The sequence below is a fragment of the Electrophorus electricus genome, chromosome 26 (assembly GCF_041902795.1).
Source record: "Electrophorus electricus isolate QZ-2024a chromosome 26, ASM4190279v1, whole genome shotgun sequence".
NCBI classification, from domain to species: Eukaryota; Metazoa; Chordata; class Actinopteri; order Gymnotiformes; family Gymnotidae; genus Electrophorus; species Electrophorus electricus.
The window spans coordinates 9383284-9405695 of record NC_137522.1 but is presented as its reverse complement, the minus strand read 5'-3'; the positions used below and the strand labels follow the sequence as shown (position 1 = coordinate 9405695).

The following is a 22412-nucleotide window of genomic DNA, read 5'->3' as shown; positions in this document are numbered from 1 at the left end:
TCTCTATATATATATATATATATATATATATATATATATATATATATATATATATATAGTAAACAAGATTTTTAGAGAAACAGGATGTTTCGGATAGATGTCCATCATCTATGCAAGCAAAATACTTCTGGATTTCTAGGAGGAACCAGTTAATAGAAAAATAGTTAATTATTAGATATATTAGAAAAGTATTTGCTGTTTCCAGTGGTGACACATTTTAATGCTAATGGCCATTGCATTAATGACATATCTGTTTGCATTGCAAGTTGTTGCTATGGCAGCAGTGAAATTGGGAAACGCAAAGAAAAAGAACTGATCTACACTCTTGGAATTTCAGAACTCTGTGGATATTCAAAATTGTAGTAAAGTACACAGTTTCCAGAGAAACAGGACATTTTGGACAGAGGTCTTTCATCAGCTGTGCAAGCAAAGTGCTTCTGAATTAGTAGTAGGAGGAGCCAGTTTATATATGAAAAAGTAGATGTTTAAATCATAGCATTCATTCCATGGGGTTCTAAAGTTCCAAGAGTGTAGATCAGTTCTTTTTCTTTGAGTTTCCTCATTTCATTGCTGCCATAGCAACAACTGGTGATGAAAACAGATATGTCATTAATGCAGTGTCCATAAGTATTAAAATGCCTCGCCACTGGAAACGACAAATCTTTAATTCTGATGATCCAAAGGTCTCGACAAACCAGAGAAAATCATGTCTGTGAAGTACCACAGATTTCCAGAGTTTCCACAGTTGTTTCACATTGTTACAGTACATTGTTATTACACAATTATTACACAGTTATTACGCAACTACAATGTTATAACATTGTTATTATTACTCAGTGTTATTACAATATGTTATTACTGGAGATGGAGACAGTTGGAAGGAGGAGGTAGTAATAGCCTGCAAATATGTGTATGGTGAGAATGAACACACACTTTAGATGAATACCCACTGCTGACAATAATGGCAGTAATTAGAGTATTAGGAGAGTGTCCCTGCTCTGTGTGCTGTTTCTGTGGGCTCTCTGCTGAGAAATATTGGTCTATTTGTGCATAAACATGCTAGGATTTTGTGTTATGTCTTGGTGGGTTAACAACAACAGAACGCATAAAAATGATCTATCTTATATGATTTCAAAAAATAAAACTGATTTAAGAAGTCATATCCTGAACCATGTGGAAATGAATCTTACACTGCAGGTTGAACTTTTAAATTAGATGTTTGACGATCAGCAAGTTAGCAATCAAAGAAACAACAGCAACATAAAACACACTTTTATATGGCCATGCACAGGCACAGCTCTGAATGTAATTGTTTACAGTATAGCTGTATGTGTTGTGCATTATTCACCTTTTCTCTGACCTCATTCAGTGATCTCAACGACAACATCTACACAGTCTATGTGTAATAAGCTTTTATTCATTCCAAATAAGTCAAATGCATTAAGTTTTGGGTTGTTGGGGGGTTTTTTTTGTTTTTTTTTTGTTTTTTTACCACAGATTCCCTGTAAACAGATCCAAAAATGAAAAAGAAAAAAATGTGTTATTAAAATGAAAAACGTGTTATTAAACAAATGATGGATTGTAAAACTATGTATGTAGAGATTTCCAAAGTTGTTATTTCAGCTAGACGACAACACAGTGCATCTGACTCAACCACAAGAAAACTCAATGCATCTCTTGGAGCAGGTAAAAGGGAGAGAGGATCTGACAATCATCTAGAAGTGGCAGTTGTCCACACTGCTCAGGAGAGAAATAGACTACCAACATGAGTCTCTAAGGTCAAATTGTCTATGAAACAGCGTTTTAATATGTCCCATGAATATTCAGGTCTGACATTTGGATTCAAAATACTGACAGGCATTTGTGCATCTGAAGATTGAGTGGGGGCTGACCATTATGAAACCAGGTAAACAAAATTGTATTTCTATAGTTGCAATGTGTGGGTAAATAGGTATTATTAAGAGAAAGACTGAATTATTAATATATCCACAACTATTTTATATTTTAGGATCCCAAAAAACCCGAACCTTATAGCTTACGTATGTTGGTCATAAATTACATAACACGCAAATTATTTTTCTCTCACTCTGTCATTCCCTCTCTATCTTTGTGTGATACGTATACACTAAGTTTGCTTCGAATATTACCCTTCCACCTCACTCACCCCTTTGAGCTGAGATTCGAGCTGTTCCACTGATGACTCTGTGGTCGAGTTCCTCATAATTTACTTCAGGCAAGGTCGTATGCCTCGTCTTGGAGAGAACTGGGGCTGAAGCCTGACAGAAACATGGTCCTAGAAGATTGGCAACAGGCAGAAGGACTCCTGAACTCTATTCTCAGCCCAGCGAGAAGCACTAAGGCCAGGCAGAGCAGCACTCAGAGCACCAGCAGGACCCCTGGAGGGGCGAAGAGAACAGCTGCTAATGGAGTTGTGGACGACTGGGTGTCATCGTCTTTAACTGACCAACTGGGTGGAGTTGCAAGAGAGAAACTGTATAACGAATGACAGTTTCATTTAAAAAGTTTAGAAAAATGAGGGAAAGGAATGAAAAGAGAACCTGAGATGGAGTTGGTGGTTACTTTACTTGTCGTAATAGGGGTACAAAGATACGTCTAGATATAGAGAAGCACATCAGTCAGGCGAACACAGAGTTCACTCATATATACAAACTCAAATCTCAAAATTAATTAAAGCCTTAAAATTAATTAAAGCCTAGTCTCAAATTCTGATTGATCCTAGAAATTGAATGTGTGTGTAACGATTGAACGCACACACACAAGGAAGAGGATGCAATTGCAAGAGGTTTTATTACTGAAATCAAACACATCCGTGGGGTCAGGTTGTTCCAAGGTCGGGAACACTGGGCAGAGTCCGGGGGGGTGTCCAGGTATCAAGCGGGAGACGAGGTCTAAAAACAGGCAGAAGTCAAAAACCTGGAAGACAAACAAGATTCTAGACCACTCGGTATGCACCATGGAGTAGCCATATTACGCGATGTGAACACAGGGGAGGGAAACTTATAAAGTGGGCAGTAATGAGGAGAATGAGGATCAGGTGCGTGCTGGAACTCTGGTGAATCAGATCAGGGAGGGTGTGCGAGTAGGCGTATTTATCAGTAGACCTACTGATACTGATACTGTGTGCGAGTAGGCGTATTTATCAGTAGACCCTACTGATAAGCCAAATACGTCATTCATGATGAATGAAGGTGCTATTCCATTTTTATTTGTTCATTTTTGGATCAGACTTAACTGTATACTACTTTGATGAATATGGGGGCAGTGTTTGTATATTCAGGACTACACATTAGTTATGAGGGAAATACTTAATTACTTAATTACAGAGTGACAAAACCTCTGTCCAATGAGAGCCCTTGATTACTGAAGTGTCAGTTTAAAGAAACATCACTTACTGATGATATGCTATGCAGGTGTATCTCCCATCATCAAGTTCAACATCCAGAGAGATACATAACATGGTATAATTAGCAAGCAAACTAACAAACGTTAATCAAACATTGCTTGAACAATTTCTAATTTTTAGCCACTGAATTGATCAAATCAGCTGCTGACTGAAATAAATTATTGTTGTAGATTTAACACTGTAACGCGTGGTGGCCCGAGTGCCAAAAGGCGAGTGGCAGGACGCACAGACTCCAGCGCGGTGGACAAACATTTATTTACACATAACGATAGTGGCACTCAGTATTACACACAAAGAACATGAACATGTAACGGTTATTATTAAACAAGGACAATAAACACGCATACGTTTACCGATGACGAGAAGGACATTAACACGTTACATCCACATTGACCAACAATCCTGCACACACTGACGCTGGTTTAAATACAGACAGGACGAGGTGCAGGTGTGTGCCACTGCACGTGGCGGGCCAAACCACGTGACTCGCAGGAGGCGAGCGTTCCGTCACAAACACTACTGAGTATTACCTCAGCTACATTCATTGCATTAGACCTTGATATCTGCATGGATCTTTACATACACTTTCAGACCAAAAAAATGTTCATAAAGGGAGAATCTGCCTACTTGAAAAGCTAATGTGAACCTTGTGATTATCACAGCTATTCTGCCCCCAGAGGTCAGATGGTTAGTGCCCCAGAGTGGACTCGTGTTTCCTACAGTTTACCTCATCCAGCCCATTAGGAGATGATTCCACTCTTGCTCTGGCCACAGACTCCCTGCCTGTTCTTCCACAGTTCAGTTCTCAACAAACCAAACTTGCTGTTTATTCATTCATCCCATTCACACACAGATTCCCCCAGGTTCCACAGTGGAAGAGATTCCCTTCACCACCCTCCGTGAGTCTGATTTCTTTCAACTCTGGTGAGAGAAAGATGCGTAGGCAAAAACTGTTTTGTCAGGTTCTGTAAGATTCTCGTTTGCTAAACACCCTCTAAGACTCCTGCTGTTTCTATGTGAGAGCTTAATCTAGCTCCCACATACATGCACAGTTGCTATTAGTGTCTGTGTATAACTGTTAATTAATGAAACCTTTTTATCTTTCTTTCAACAAATATGAATCTCAGCTTTCTTAATATAATAAAACTTTAATAGCTAAAAGCAAATTAAAATGTATTATTAAGTATGACACTGCAATTTGGTGCCATCTTTCTTTAGAATTATCATATATAATTATTATGCTTAATTTCATAGATTTTAGATTTGACTGGTGTCTGAACTGAACATTTGGAGATTCTTGCTGCAGGTTTGAAAATCCTGTCTACTTATCTACTTATGTGTCTTAATTATATTCTTAGTGATAACTATACACTTTAAAGAACAATGGACAATGCACACACACGCACCCCCCCCCCCCCCCCAACACACACACTCACAGTGTATACATACGCAATCACACCTTAATAAAATTAGGTGTCTTGCCAACAGGGATGCATAAACAATAATATCAAATAACCCACTAGACAGACAGTGGTGTTATGTGGTAACTCCAAATAAAGCTTTAAGTGGATACCAGTAAAGGCAAAAAAATAGATGTCTAAAATGTGGATAAAGAAGAATGCAGAGCCAAAATCTGTGAAACAGGGTGGTAGGTGCTTGCTTACATTGATCAGACATGGGATCAATGTTAAGAAAGAGCCAGGCTAGTTTGGCTTTTAATATGTGTATGCCTAAGCACATATTGTGGAGTGAACGTGAGAAAATATAAGGTGCTACCAACACCAAGGTCATGGGTTCAGTTCACACACACACACATATATATATATATATATCACTCAGCCACATTAAAGTTGTAGTTACCTACAAGGAGTGTGAAATTCTTTGAAATTTTGATACTTGCAATCCTGAAATTTCTTTTTTTGACAACAAACTGTAAAAAATATATATATCCTTACAAATAAGAATCTGACCAACTGCTGAAAATGCTGACAAATAACTTATTGTCAAAACTGAGTCTCATTAACAGCTAATAATCCCTCTAAGGATTTTTTCCCATTTGCAACCAGCCAACAAGTACGATGTGTATGCACAACTTGACGGATAAAAATGTGTATGTTAAGAAAATGAAATACTATGTTTGTCAGTGCAACTTTGCTACTAGAAGTAGGTCTTACTAACAGTGAACGTGATCTACGGACTGGGGGGTGAAGTGATTCGTGACTGAAGCTCTGAAGAGTAATATTAATATTAATATGCTAATATCGTTCACTACCTAAGGGATTTATGAATCCTTGATCTTGTTCTTTTTTTTTTTCTTTTCTTCTTCTGTTTTAAAATGTTTAGCACTGACCAGTAACAAAGAGACTCAGAATTCAACCTTGCTAAAGGTACTGAACATTGGGCCTTCCATCATATGGTTCCTCCCTCCTGTTATCATGAGGGACAGACATCCTGGGGTTACCATAGGAACGTATGTCCCTCTGATTTTGATAGCACAGTCTGCGCCCCAAGGTTCCAAAGCCAGAGCTCCATGAGGACCTGTGTTCACTGGAGCGGGCTGCATCCGTGGCAAACTGTGGGAATTAGATGGTGCAAGTAGACTGGGAAGTCCACTGTTGAATCATTAAGCAACACCGATAGGTGTAATTGCAAAAGAATATACTAAATCTACAATAACCAGCCCAGGCTCCAGGCTTGTTTAGCACAACAGACACACACAACTGTTTCCAATACAGCTGATTTAAAGCTTTTAAGCAGTACAATTATCAGTATTAGAGAGGGTTTTTTTTTTTGTTCAGCATAATCTTTAAAAACAAATATATACCTAAGGTGATGCCTATGGAAATATCTTATTGATTTATAAAATATGATGCAAAAAAGATTATAAGCTCAATTAAACACTCTACCTAAGACCTTGAGGCATGGTGATCAGTAAATTCTTATATAGTATTACAGGAGTGTTGTGGAGCAAGCACAGTGTTGTCATGATATCAGTATTCTGCACATCATTAACACCTGACTTGTATGGTATCATAAACAAATAAATATTAATACATATGCTCTTGTGCGCGTCCCAGCAGAGAGCCTTCTGGAGCCATGGTTGGTCATTCTGCATGATTCGTCGCCTCATTCTCTCCCAAGTTCATTCCTCCACACGGTGGACAGGCAGAACCCCATTCTTCCTGCTCCCCAACTCAGCAGTTGCCATAGCAATCCCCTGGCCAATAATAGCCCTTGCATTTGCACCCTGAAGTCAAGAGAGACAGATGAAAATGTGCCCCCCCCCCCCCCCCCCCATACACACCCTTTGGTGTGTCTCATTCTGAAAAAGAGATTAGACTTGAATGTCTCCCAGTCTCGTAGAATGGACTGCAGAATATAAACGAATTACCTGAATGAATAACGTTATGCACGGCCAGATTTCCAAACTCATATCTGTCTAGTTCTAAACCAAAAGGGATTTTAAAATAGAAAATCACTACTGAAAGAATAATTGCATCCAGTCGTCTCTGTTCATGACACTGATGAGATTAACAAATTGAGATTATGAGAATATAAAATTCATGAATGTCTTAAACGTTTTTGTATTTCAGCATGCAGCTATCTGATAGAAACTTTGTTTGGGTATTTTACTCACACCCTCACACAAGCATACACATGCCCTCTTATTTTAATCTGGTTGACATCGACTGGAAGGTTCTTTCTCACGTCAGAGAGTTTGTGACTAAACATATTTTTCTCCTTTGCTTCCTACATGCTGGCCACACTGCAGAAAATCAGTTGCCAAACTGTGAGAGACGGCATGTGGAGAGAAATATGATGATACGACAAGTAAAGGGAAGAGCAGAGCTTCCCTGGTGCCAATAAAGACGAGATGCAGTAAATTTTATAACCAGTGCTTTCCCCCCTCGTAACAACCTGAGGAGAGACATGCATCAGAGGAAATGTTTTTGTCACCTTTAGCCAGAATAGGAACGAACAAGATTCTTATTCTATTTCCAGTATTTAGTTTTATTACATTTGATTGTACCAAACCTCAGTATGCTTGATGGACATGGACTAAATTCCATGTGTTTCTGCCAGCTGAATGTTCGTGCAGTTACATGGAGTGCCGGCTTTAGCCCCCAGAGGGACATAGACTTACACACCTAATATATTGATCACAAGCATTATGAATAGTCTACTGTCCTATTCTGTCCTATTCTTAATCTTAGCACCAATGTTGCATGTGACATTACAAAAATGAAACGTTACTTTAATAACTTGTGTAATTGTATTTGAAAATAAATATATTAGCACTCTGAGGTACTGACCTCGAAGTATAGGTGTTCTTTTTCTGCAAAAGTAGAATCTATACCAAGATTTGTTCTAGATTAGCAATGCAATTATCTAATCAGGCTTTGGTTCATAAAGAACAATCCCACTAAACCCACTGTAATATCTCTGCTTACAGAGTTTAAAACATTTTTGAGAATATTTTGGTGTTTGACACACACGAGCATGTATAGTTTGTACACCAAACCCTGGTCATTGAAATCTTGACCTCATCTTCCCCTACTGCTGTGCATATCTGTGATGTGCCACAGTGGTCACTTTGGCCGTGCCACAGGACTGAAAATCAATTCACTACCAGCTGAGGGTTCCTCTGTTACCTGATTGTTGTCCCATGGTGATGGTGTGTCACAGAAGCTGAAGGACAGCAACCATACCCCGGCCTCAACCCCAAGTCTTTCAGGAGGTAAATGTGTGCTCTGACCACCTGTAGTGCACCAGCTCTTGGGCATAGCATTTACCTTCCTGAATGACAGTCCCTATCACACTATCTTCTCCATGAGGTGTTGATGGTCTCTATCTCAGAGTGATACCAGTATGTGGTCATTTTATATGGTCAGTTGGGGCAAACTTTATTTTTTGGTCAAGATAAGTCTGAAGCAAGTCGGACTTTTAACAACATGCCGCTACACCATGCAGAGATTTTGTGGGGCAACTTACCGTGTGCAGTACAGTTCATGTTGGATGAAACAGGATGGTGCAGAAAGAATTTGTTTTGTGTGGTGAGACACAGTGAGTTGACAGAGAAAAGGGTTGTCAAATAAAGTCAAGTAAAAAGGATGAAGGCGACAGAGTATGGGTAGACAGAAAGAGTAAAGAAGAAGAAGAAGAAGAAGAAGAAGAAGAAGAAGAAATGAGGTCATATGGCTAGAAAGAGTCGACGAGGCCAAATGAAGAAAGTGTGGATAGCTCATTTGGAGGAACAGGTGTTCCATCGCTCTCTCCCTCTGCCCTAATGAGCCATGGGGACCAGCCCAGAGGAAGCAGAAACAGATTATTCCCTACCTCAGTCAGTTTACCAGCAAATGGCACCTAGACCTCCTCAGACACTTTTGATTGTCTCTGCTGACAGGCAAGTGTTATAAACTACTGGAAAAGTTCCTTCTGTGACCATAGATATGATTACTGCACTCTTTCATACAATACCATTGTTCATCCAATAAACCATTAAAATTCATGATTATAACTATATAATGAAGAACAATTATTAACTAGCATGGTGCCCAGAGACCTTCTATATACCACTTATATCTTTATTTTACTTACATTAACAAAAGTGCACAAAATAAAACTCTTACCACAAACCTGTAATTTTTCAGCATATACATTAAATGTTCCAGTACCCATGCAAAACTGTAAAGAGCATGCCACAAATATAGCACATCCAATCACCCATTCAGCATTTCACAGTTTCAAACACAGCAAGTCGGTCAAGCACACTAAAAATAACAGTTTGTAAACGAACTACAAAATACCAGAGTTGATAGAATCAACATCACGTCAGCAAAACAGTGTCTACGTCAAGTACGTTGGATCGGCGCTTTGAAAAGCTATTGCAACAGGAAGACGAGCGGCTCTGAGCCAAAATCGGGTAAAAGTGGCGGTAAGAGCGAGTATAAGCACGCTTTTCAAGCACATTAATGGCTCTGGAAGGCGCAGCTTTTCATGAGGCAAAAAAAAAAGATGGAAAGGAAAAAGATCTGCAGGTTAAAAACCTTTCACCTCTTGTTTAATTAAGTAGCATTTCATGATTTATTAGGGAGGGATCGTCAGCACGCTACAGGGCTGATCAATGGCAAGGTTATTCTGCCCGTCTTGTGGGGCATTTTAATGAGTTCCAGCACTCTAACCACTCATTTCGGACATTAAATTGTGAGATGCAGATGTGTGCTCCAGATGTGATTTATCTACAAATATCGTAGTATTTAGACATTAAGAATGCAGCAAGTACTGGCGCAAAAGTTTCACACCCAAGAGCTGCGTTTCCATGTGCATTAGCAAGGGCGCGATAGTGCCACAGTGATGCTCACATCATTGGCTCTACTCTCGTATAAGATAACAGGATACATACATTAGAACACACTGGCGCCAAAGCAGTGTTGTGCCAAGGCTAAACAAATCAGTTTCCTGAGAACTTGGGACCAATGTATACATCAATTCATGATTTTATATGGTGTCTACTAAGGAAAAAAAAACACACTAACAACATAGTGCTTAAATGTTTGGACTGAATCATGGTCCGCTATGCTTCACTATCTTTCATCGGTTCCATTTAGCGTGCAAGGAAATGTTTTCAAGATTAAACGGATAAAATTTGCAGGATGAAGACTTTATAAAATATCACCAGCATATAGTGACAGGTAACAAACACAGCCACCAGATATGACAATTAGTCCGAATACACAAACAAAGGCATGCGCAGCTCGACAGGCTGGTCTGGGCTGGTGAGGACATGCGATGCTCGTCCCTCTTCAGGAAGGCTTCTCTGGGTCTCACAAAGCTATTTACAGAAGGTGTGCATATGCCATCATGCTTCCATATTTAAGTCAGCGTCTTGGTGCAATGGCGCAACTTCCGGTGCAGCTTCTTCCACCGCGTTCCTCTTCCACATTGGTTGGCCTGCGGGGTCAAAGCCAGCGTTTGCATTTGCAGACTGGGTCATTGTGTCATTTCCGAGGTCCAGCACACCAAGGGCAAACACTTTTGATATCAAAAGGCAAATGTTCTCTCTGCATCACAAATACACTTACAAATAAGTACATAGATGAAGATGCAATATAATTTTATCTTCTATCCACAGCATATTCAAATGTAAACATATACGTACTGGAAATACCAAGCCCCTAGAGTGTGCTGGTAGTTATGAGTCGTGAAGTAGCTCTGTGACTGTCCAGTGAAGTGCGAGGAAATGGTACATGGAAGCAGTATATTTACACTAAAGATACGTTAGCCCACTCAACCCCCACAACCTCAAGCCCCTGTGCGGGATTAGAGCCCTGACAACAGCTTTCCCAGGGGGACTTCCCTCTCCCCCACCAAGCTGTCCCGTTTCAGACTCGTACCCTTATTTACCACTTTGATCTTCAGCGCCAGGTTTTTGGCCTGCACCGGGCTGATAGCATCAAAGAAGAAGTCCTCGTTGAAGACGGGGTTGCGGCTGTTCTTGATGATGGTGCTCCTCTGCTTCTGCAGCTTGCCGGGGTTGAGGTAGAGCGACACGCAGCAGTTGATGCTCTTCACGTCGACCGCCTGGTTGTACAGGTCCTCGGCAGCCAGGATGCGCACGCGCAGCCGTGCGGCACCGGCATCGTAGTCGGCATAGAGGCGCACAGCGCCACCCTTGTGGAGATTGACCGTGTGCTCCTGCTGCCACTCACGGGCGTGCGGGCGGTTGGGCGGCAGGCCGGCGCCTGGCGGGCGGTGCATACGCCTGGACACGCCGGGGCTGGGCTCGGCCGAGCTGCACTCGTCCGTGGAGAGGGAGCTGTGGCGCGCGAACGTCCTCTTGGCTTTCACCGCCTTGGCCTGCGTCTCGTGCGTGAAAAGCTTGAGCAGGGAAGCGGAGCGGGACAGCAGCGGCGAGCTGAAGGGCGAGGATTCCGCCGAGGAACACGTGTCGCTCTCGCCGCCGCTGAAGTAGCGGTACGGGTTGACATGCGCCGTGCTGAAGTCCAGCGGGTTCAGGTGGTTGCCCTCGATGCCGCTCTTGGCCTGGGACTTCCGTGGCACGCTGGGCGAGGTTACCGGGCTCGCATGGTCACAGTGGAACAGTGACTCTTTCCGCCGGGTGTGGGGGCTCTCCGTCAGCGTGGCGAAGCCATAGGAGGTCTGAGTCTTTGGAATGTATGGCAGGGACATGGCGGTCTGAGACTGCGGGTCAGCATTGGTGTCACCAGCGATGACATCCTCCGCACTCTCGATCTGGATGATGTGGCGATTGGCAGCCCTCAGCAGGTTCTTGGTGTCTCCAGCTAGCTTGCTGACCAGACGGGGGCTGTGGAGAATGCTCTCCGCCTTTGTGACGATGGTTTGCTCGGAGGCCGAGGGATGCAAGCCATCCTTGGGCTTCACGTCCGGTGACTCAGCCTCTGGGGGACAGCTGACAAGCTTGGGGGGTATGAAGAAGTCTGGGATCTTGTCAGGGGTGAGAACATTGCTGTAGGTAGGAGCTTTGTCCTGTCGGTCACCTGCTTCCCCTTGCCGGGGCACATTGTTCTCCACTGAGCTCCGGATTTTGTCCAGAACCCACATGATTTTTCTGGGATTGAACAACTGGGGTTGCTGTCTGAAAAATTAGACAGCAGTGTTGCTTACCGTATGTAAATGACAGAAAATAAAATGTGCATAAATCAGTATTCTCAGAAGAAAATGGAAAATGCTTTCCTAGTGGAAAATGTGGCACTTAAAAACACAAAATAGTCTTACTTATAAAAGTCGTCATATTGGTAGGAATCAGAACGTCTCAATGTTACTGTAAAGTACCTGAGATATTGTTATATTATGATACAACGTTACTTGTACCTCACTTACATATTACCTCATGTTAACCCAGAGCTGATCAATAAACATAATTAGCATTTTAATAAAACAAAAATATTTAAAGAAAATAAAAACGCTTATCGGGAAAGCTTGCCTTCATTCCGTATTGTGTATGTTCTTTGCGCAAAGTATGTTGCCTATAGCCAGTTTCATTAAAGTAGGCTTTAATTTCGTTAAGTAGACTATGTTTTATATTTTAAGAGGACCGTTTAAAGCGACATGAGCTGGACGTTAGCCCACATTTGTCGGACGGAGTCCACAATAAAAGAAGCAACAGGCAGTTTTGAGACAAACAAAACAATTCTGGAAATGTGCTTACAAAGACACAATACGAGAACTTTGTGTGTTCAGGGAATTGCCTTAGAGAAAAGATAGATCACTACTTTAAAATCATGCTTAAGAGACTCGAGCCTAACTGGACCTGCTAAATCAGAGAGACTGGGTTGACTGGCTCCAAGCGGCAAGCACACGCAGAGGTATCGGCAGGACAGTGTTGAAACAGACAAGCGAATTATTATAATTAAGTTTAACATTAACAACCCATTGTCGATGTTTCTTTTCAATGTAAACTGAATACAGTAAGTTTAAACTATTTTAAATCGATCGATGAGTATGTTTATTATGAATAATCTGCGTAACCATTTCACAAGCGCAAAATCGCTGCAGCTAAATAATGAATCCAAGTGACATTTCTTAATGGCTATCCGTCTGAATGAGTTACAAAGCTACAAAGTTGACTTTTAAAAAGATTCGTTTAATTACTTGATGAAAAATAAACTACATAGACTAAACCAATTACCTTACAAACACAGCGCAAGCATTACAACGGAAACATAACACCTGTTGCATTAAAGTGGGCTACTTACCCTGAGATATGAAATAGCTTTTTTTGCTTTGACCCTTTAGTAGCTTAACATTTCCTCAGTAGCTCATTGTGGGTCATAGATGAAAATGAGCTCTCTCTCCCTCCAGCCGCGGCGCGACTTAACGGACCAAGAGCGCTTGTTGCCCTTTTATAATCCCCAGCAGTTGTGTTGCGGGTCCTGACCAATGAGAGGGACCGCGGCGCTTCGCCAGATAGTCTCAGAATTTGAGATCGATCGATTAGGCGCCTGAACTGTAATGCAGACCTTCACAAAACCAGTAGGCTATTTTAAGGGTCAAATGTACAGATTACATCTTACATATAAATAAGTATGTACGTGGAAGATTTTTTTTTTTTTACAGAATTCCATAAATGAATATATGAATAACATTTAATCCTGCATTTATGTCAGAAAGAGTGTAATGCTGGCCATCATCTGCCTTGGCGACCAAACAATATCTTTAGCAACCAACAGACATTTAAAAAAATAAACAACAACAACACCACCACTCACAAGAGAACCTAAGAGGAATTGAACTACAGCTTTTAAAAGAAAATATCCCCTATTGTTTCTCAACTATAACAACTATTGTTGGACCATATCTGTGCATTTCCTTTATGTATCAGGTGAATATTCTGATATATGCTCTGAAATCCTAACACTCTCAAACAAAGCATAATAAAGACTGTTTATAAAAGCTCTGCAAAATCAGCCAAAGAGTGTGGCTGTGATTCTCTGCAGAACCACACTGTGTACCTCTTTAGAAAGAAATCTGTATAAGACAACACAGGATCTAGTTGGTCAGGATCGGTCCCTGCTGATGGGATGAGTACTAGTTGTGTCCTTCGAAAGCAAAAACCATTTACATTTCTGTTCTAATAAATGATGGTTCCCATCTCCATTTCATTCCTACTTGAAGATCACCATTCAGAAACTCATCAGGAAAGACAATATAATCGCAGTTCATAACAGAAGCAAACAAATATTTCACACAATTTGAATATCAAGCGATGCAATATACAAACCGCATGATAATAACGGAAAACATAAATGGATTGTGTGAGGAGCATGATTATAATTCTTTATGTCAATTGGCCATTTAGGAAGTCAAGCAGATAATATTATGAAATCACCTCACTAAGCAAGCATCAGTGTCTCCCCAGTCTGTATTTTCCCTTAGTTAGGGAGGGTGTCTCCTCCCTAACTAGTTTGTCCCCCTAGTCATGTGACTCTTGTTTTTGTTTTGCTGCCATCATTTTCCCTGCAACTCACCTGTGATTGATTTCTAGCCCCACGCCTAATAAATCTGTTCCACTTGTCCCTTGTCTTGCTTGCCTGCATATTCTCTGCTGTTTCTCTCTACATCCTTTGGCGTTCACTCTTTCAGCTATTCTTATTTATGATATGCTCTCCTTGTTCATTGTCTCACGTGTTCCTAGTGTTAGAGAATTTGGTTGTTTTATTCTGCCCTTGATCAGTGCCCCGTCTGGGCTGGTTTGGTTTTGCCGTTAGTGCCATTTCTTTGCCCTGCTCCTGCCGACCGTGGAGATGGGTTTTAGCACGTGCATCACGCGTTCTCCTTTATGTCGGCAGTCTTGTTTCAGTAAAACGGTGACACACTGCTACAGCTGGCCAGTTGACTGAGAAGAAAAATCATAGATTTTAATGCAAAAGCTTACCATAGAAAAATAAATGTCCAAAAGATTTGTGTCAGGCTACTAAAAATGGCTTCGTATATCCTAATGTAATTGTATATCATAAGATTCATACCGCTTCCATCAGTATGAATGTTATGATATACATTCTATATCCTCTTATTAAGAACAGAATTAGCATCCTGGTGATTTAAGCATACTGAGAGGCGGCTATGGAGAAGTTACAAGTCAACAGGAGCCAAGCCCTGAGTCACATGTCCTGGGAAGCCAAATCACTGGCCTCATTCTCCAAACAGCCACCGCGCGTCTCGGCCCTTGAGGCTTTTGTTAGGAACGTGAGTCACACAAAATGATTTAATGGCGTCTACTTCGAGTGCAGCCAAGGTTTGAATACACAGAGAGATACAATATGACGCCTATTACACAGATTGCCGCAGCGGAGAACAATTAACCATTTATTGCAGGGAGGAAAGCACTCATCAAATGGATGTTCACATAGTGAAATGTCGAGAGACCTTTCACAGTCACACGTGGAACATCTGTCTCAAGCCCCATGACAGCTAAAACAGGACAACACAGACCGGATCAGGAGTAAGGAGGGAAATGAGCTTGACCTGATGCAATTATCCTAAGGCACAGCGGGGCACCTACAAGTACAAAAAGGACCCTCCGAACGTAGTGTTCCAGTGAGTAATGTATGCTACATGGAAGCATTTTTAAATTGGGTCATAAACGTTAGGTGCCAGGATAAAAACGTCACTCATTTTCACAGTTGGGTTTATTGTTGCACTTTATTCCCCCCCCACTGGTTTCCTTGGCAACTGACTCACCATACCCTGTTGTGTGGTGTGAAGTCTGCCAAACCCATGCAGTCGTTCTGGACTGTGTGACCCTCCGATTCCAAATGGCGTTTCCTACCTGACTGAAGGGTGAGACTCTGGAGTTGATTCCTGAGATCACGGCAGAAAGCTCCAGGCCTGCTGCAGGAGCTTCTTCCACAAAACCCAGTCTGGTGGAGTCTTGCATCATCACAAATTGAAACAGTGGCCTGATTTCCTCCAAGCCTTTCAGGGAAGTCCAGGGAGTCTAGGGAAGGAGCCATTTATCTTGGTCGTCCTCCCACCACTGTGATCTACACACCACCAAACTGTCTTTGTAGTCTTTATCTTAAAACCTAATCTCCGGCTCTGCATCAAGCCAGGACGCGTCTTAAAATCCTGACTACAGCCGTATCTGTTCATCTCTGAGCTCTAAGAACACTGGCGTGAACTGGGATTATTACCCACGTTGCCACGGTTAACTTTCCTGACATTGTTGACGTGGACATTTAACTCCCTGTGTACGAGGTCTGCGGCATGGGCCTTTATCGTGCTCCTTTGTCTGCGGTGCAGCAGACCTTAAAGTTGATAGGGCTTATCATGGCTTGTGGGGTTCTTCCTCCTGTACCACTCAAAAGGATTCTTAACAATAAAAAGATCCGCTTCTACAAAGAAAGCCCAAAAGGTGGTTGAAATGTAGTTCCTTGCAGGGAGTTCTGGCAGGAGTAATGTGGACATTCTGACCACAAGATGTGTGGTCAGAAAATTTAGACAAGATTTCTTCCATTGAAGACGTCTGTTGCTGTCCTTTTCAACAGTATGACTGATTCATATCACTTTTTTTTTTTTTTTAACAATACAGTAGATCCATGCGATGTCATGATCTCATGTTGCCAAATCTCCCAAATGGGTCATGCCGTCCTGCAAATTACCGCAGTATTATGAGTGCTGTGTAGGTAATTTAGTGTTTAGGTAGGTTGTCATAGTGAAAACTAGACTAAGGAACGAAAGACTAGCACAGAATAGACTTGCATTGCCATGGTATAATAAAGCAGTCAATAGTGCCCTCTAGTGGCAATCTGACCCAATTGAGGTTCCACAACAGAGTAAATAATAAATGCGCTGATTATTTTTTTTTTTTTCTCAGGAAGAAGCATAAATGTTTTGGAGTATAGAGTTCATAGCCATAGGTATTTTCAGCGCTAGATATTCAATAACCATTACATCATAATTTATTTTTAAATGTAGACAATAGATGCACTTCAAAAAGAGGATACATTCAATTATCAAACATCAGAATTGAAATTAGTTGAATCGGCAGTAAAGATAAAATGACAATTAACAACCTATAAAGACCAACAAAAATCAACCTAAATAAAAGATTTTAGAGGTCTTAAAAACCACATGTTATGCAAACTAAATAGCACTGGGTGAACTGGGGAAAACAACTGGTCAGGCAAATCTGTTTTATATAAGTTCACGTATGACTTTTATATGTGTTTGCATAATCCACTGTATCCACAGTATCTTTTTCAGCTTCTCTAACATTAAAATATTCAGGAGGAAAGTAATTTTAATGGTACACTAAGCAGTAATACAGGCTATAACTTCTCCAAACATGGCACTCAATGCCAACTTAATGCCAAAACCCTAATGCTCATCACATCCTACAGCTTCCACACATCACCATCTGTAATATCTTAAATCAAAACAATTTACCTTACCTATACACATATTTCAAAAGACAAACATTAATGAGCAAAATACAAGAAAACACACCTACCCAAAACACCAGCACTGCAGATCTTTCTCCAAATCAGGGCAACCAATACGGACACTGAGGCTGTAACCAACAATTAACAACATTCAACAAGCACATTTGAACATGTCAAGACTTCAGTTAACATGTTAAAATAATACTTACATTGCTTTACCGTGCTGAAACCACTCAGTATTGCACCAAAACAACAAACAACAACCAAAACACAAAGATGCAGTCTTATGTGATATTACTGTTACGTGTATTACCATAAAATCTCTATTATACGTGCCTACAGTAATTATGGTAAACCCTGCACAAATTTCACAAGCAGCCAACCCAACCAACAGCACTACGTAGCATATTAGTATAGTATAGCAGTAATAGCTTCTTCAGGAAGACGACATTTCTTCTTGAAGTTGTAACTCAAGAGGAAAAAGGCAAAAGTACAAAATATTACCTTTAATTTGTGGAATTTTTTAGCATGCAGGTCAAGACCTCATTAAGAGCACAAGCATTTAGCCAGCTGGTCATACTATGGTTTCAATTAATCAGATACTTCTAGGTTTTTTTTTTGTTTTTTTTAAATCATCTGCTAAATGATCAACCACAACAGAAATTCAGTAAATGCCCATGAAATTATAACCAGAATTGTAATGCCCTAGAAAATAAGATGTAATTAGGATCATAACACAGCCTTGCTGACTTTAAAAACTAAGAACACACACAGCTGTGAGTGCTCAGTCCAGGAGATTCAAATTTTGACATACGTTTAAAATCACTGGTCAGATTTCCACTTAATTCCGTTCCAAAATAATATTTAATATATCCATTTTGTTCTATATTATATAATATGCAATCACCATTACCATTTCTGTGTGTGATTTGAACTGCACAGAAACTGTACACCTGAAACATTTAGCATCTGTTTGAGAGTCCCACTGGATGTGCCCATTTGACCACAGAATATTTGTAATTCAGGAAAGACTAATTTGAGATTCAATGTCACAGTTTAAATCAGATCTTTACTAATATAAATGTTTAATTAATAAAGTTAATTTTAGATCTCAAAAGAACTGTACATAAGCTTCCCTTGAATTTTTCAAACTCCCTATCCAACTGCATATCACAGTCCCAAAAAAAAAAGATAATTTAATGAAAAAAAGACATTAGGGTTAGAATAATCATATCACTAATTCTCTATAAGGAAGTAAAGTTTCTATAAACATTTGTGCAAAGTCTAGTTATTACCTGAGCTTCTGTGTCACCAATTACAGATTATTCCTACAGGATACAGGAAAAGCTATGCATCGATTAGGAAAAAGATTCTGTAAAAGTTCTGTCAGTGAACAGAAAAATATGTAAATTCTCTAGAACTGCTTAGAAAGATTCTGTAAAGTTTCTGTAATACAAGTCTGTTCTTTACCTGAACTCCAGAGATCTCCAGTGGGGCAATCAGGCTATCTGGATCCTCCCTGTGTATTGGATACTAGGGTTCGGGTTACAGAATATAGAAAACATACATATTTTATCTGTAAGGAAATAGAAATATTCTGTAAAAGGTCTGCCAGTGTACAGAAAAATAATATGTATTTTATCTACAAGGACATAAAAAGATTCTGTAAAAGATTCAGTGTATAAGAAAAAAAATGTAAATGACATACAACTCCTTAGAAAGATTCTGTAAATGTAAAAAAAAAAAATATTTCTAACCCGGACCTTTAACTGTTAAATTTCTTTTTCCAAAAAAATCCCTAGTTCTTTTTCCGATTCCTCAGGCATGGGCGGCTACTGGGCTGCTACTGGTGATGGTGGTGCTCCTTATGCTGCTGTCAACAGTAGCAGTGAAGATCTTTCCAAGTGATCCCACAACTGTTCATAAGGCAATTGGGAGCAGGGTTATTCTTGGATGCCATTTTACCTGGGAAGATATGGATCACGGACCTCTGGAGGTAGAATGGACACTTAAATTTGACCTTCATAAGGAAGATCCTACCATCCTTCTTTATACCTCTGATAAATTATATTCTAACTTCTATTTTTCCTTGTTGGACAGAGTTTACTTTAACTTTTTGGATCCAAGTCAAGCAGATAAATCGGTTATCATTGAGGGGATCAAGAGGTCAGATGCAGGGACCTACCAGTATCAGATGAAGAAGGTTCCAGGCACTGAACACTGGAGACAATATCTTCATCTCATGGTGGCTCCATGTTTGCCAAGCTGCACTGTCGAGGGGACAACATATATAGGGTCAGATGCATTTCTTAAGTGTCAATCAAATGGACCAAAACCGATTTTCTACTACTGGAACAAAATCAATGGACAGCAAATGCTGGTTTCTATCAGTGTGGACCATGGAGATGGCAGCTTGCACTTCATCTCAGCAAAACAAACTGATGCAGGAACATACATATGCACAGTTAAGAACTTAGCAGGCAAGCATATATGCACTCTTAAATTACATGTTACACAAGCCAAGAACATTTCAAACATCGTGTTACCATGTGCTGTTGCAGGATCCTTGGCCTTAATTCTGCTGGCAGGGCTATAATTCTACTGTTGCCACAAAAGGAACAAAAATAGCACCCAAGATATGGGCAATGGCATTTTGGAGGATGCCTTGCCTCCAAAAAGAAAGTCTGTGACCTTCAACATTGAAGACGATGATGTATAGTGCTCAAAGACATTTGGTTGTGAGACATGGAATGTTTGACAAAAACCCCTTGAATATTCTGTATAATTGTACTTTGTCATTTTGTTCCACAATCTGTCCCTGCACATTAGATATCTGTGATATCGTGTGATTAATTCACTATACAACTATTTACACAGTACCTCAAAATATTCTAAATCCACTCTGAAAAAAAAGAGAGAAATTGCACAAAATTGTATATGGTTTAATGTTTAAATGTTGTAAATTTCATTAAACTTACAAACCCTTTATGATGATTCAATATGAACATGAGTTTATGAGAAAAATTACAATGGTTACACATCATATAAAACATTTGTGTATTCTCTTTAAAGACAAATAAATATTCTGTAGAAATTCAGATTATATATAAAAAAATGTAAATTCTCTAGAACTCAGAAAGATTCTGTAAACTTTCTGAAATACAAATTTGATCTCCAGAAGTTGACATTGGGGCACATCAGACCATCTGAGTGCTGCCCACAAGAGTTTGGGTCACGGAATATAGAAATCATATGTAAATTCTCTAGGACCTACAGAGATTCTGTAAAATGTCTGTAATTCAAGTCTGGTCTTTATGTGAGCTCCACGGGTCTCCAGTGGGGCAGGTCTGGATCCACCCAGTATGTTGGATACTAGGATTAGAGTCAGGGTTACAGAATATAGAAAATAAATAAATGTATTTTTATATATGTACAATTCTTTATAAGGACATAGAAAGAGTCTGTAAATGTTATGACAGTATATACAAAAAATACGCAAATTTTATGTTAGGATAGATTGATACTATAAAAGTTATGACAGCATATATAAAAGTGTACAGAAAAAAATATCTATATTATCTCTAAGGACAACATACTACAAGAAAAATAAAAATATTACTTTTAAAAACAGAAGAAATATGTAATTGTTATTTGTTTGTTGTAGAAATATTAAATAATTTTCAATTATGTTGATGTCATTTCTATCATGCATTTTTGCTGTCAGAGGAGCTTTCTTACGATTATGTAAGTTTTATTATGTAAGTAAGAAAATGAAAAATGCAAAAAAGGAAAAAAAAAAGGCATAATGAACAGAACAAGTCTGTACAGTTATCCACCTGACACTGATCCACCTTTAGGCCCTTTGTAAAAAGCTGAAATTACCTCTGTGGTCCGCCTATTACCTAAGAGGCCCATTAGGGTTTCAGGCCTGCCAAAGCTAAAGAGGTTGCCAGGTCCATCAAATCTGACACAGAGGGTCATGAGGACGTCCTGATCAAGACTGACTGGTCAGATTGGACATTAGTCGATTTTTAGTCCTGTTTTAAAGGCTGATATTATCTATGCAGTCAGCCTATTACTTACGTGTCCCATTAGGGTCTCTGGCCTGCCAAAGCCAACCAGGTTGCCAGGACCACCAAACCTGACACAGTGTATCACGAGCATATCCGGGCTAAGAGGGTGTGGTCAGATCTGACACTGGTCCATTTTTAGACCCTTTTTGAAAGATACCATTATTCTCGTTTATTAGTGATTTATCATTTATGTATCGTTTATAAGTGACTTGACAGCTTGTCCAGCTGAACTACTTCCTTTAAAGAAGTTTGGACTTGGCCATGCTATACTAAAATGTGTAAAATGGGTTAATTTAAATACAAAGATGATTGTCATTGGACATGGTGACTATGTTGTAAAATACAACATTGTGCAAATTTGACCGATGTGATTATATTACTACAATAGTAAGATGGATACACAGACTACGAGGTGGTGTAGCATCACAAGCTACTGGACAAACATTAGCGCTTAGACTACATATTGAATGCTGCAGTGTAGACCATAATGAAATCAAAGAGGCCATTTCCTGAACTCATCAGTCAGTTTGTCCTTCACAAAGTGGGTTGAAGGAAACAGTGCTTGTACACTTAATGCAAAACAAAATAATTGTTAATGATTTGTAACCCTTCCTGGCCCATTTTGGCCAAAAGTGTTATTATAGAAGGGGTTATAAAACATACAAATGCAGAAATACATTACACACCCACACCCATCTATTATGCACAAAATACATAAAAGAGTCTCTGTCCCTGAAACCAGTCTCTGCACATGTCAAGGCAGTGCTTGATGGTTTAACTAGACAATCCTCACCACAATCCAGCATTGTTTTAGTTACCAGAGTTGTTGGTCATATAGATGAAGGTCTTCAGGAATAATAGCCAAATGGATGAACAAGGTCTTTGAAGTTGGCTTGAGTCACACAGGTGATGGGATTGGGGTTAATTAGGATACCAGCTGGAACTATAGGCCTCTCGCTACTCCCTTATGTTTTATGTTACTAATATGTC

At 40.0% G+C, this 22412-nt stretch overlaps 1 protein-coding gene across 2 annotated transcripts; it reads right to left on the bottom strand.

Annotated features, from left to right (window-relative positions):
* Positions 1-9003: 9003 nt before the first annotated feature.
* On the bottom strand, positions 9004-17631 carry LOC113591273 (C2 calcium-dependent domain-containing protein 4C). Of its 2 annotated transcripts, XM_035523277.2 has the most exons (4): positions 17559-17631; positions 17418-17477; positions 15735-16555; positions 9004-12041 (listed from the first exon to the last, which is right to left on the bottom strand). In XM_035523277.2, exon 4 carries the CDS (start codon positions 12005-12007, stop codon positions 10745-10747), a length of 1263 nt encoding a protein of 420 aa, XP_035379170.1. In that variant the 5' UTR covers positions 12008-12041; positions 15735-16555; positions 17418-17477; positions 17559-17631; the 3' UTR covers positions 9004-10744. The 2 variants fall into 2 exon arrangements, with proteins under 2 accessions (XP_035379170.1, XP_026887531.2); XM_027031730.3 differs by lacking the exons at positions 15735-16555; positions 17418-17477; positions 17559-17631 and adding an exon at positions 13162-13597.
* Positions 17632-22412: the final 4781 nt, after the last annotated feature.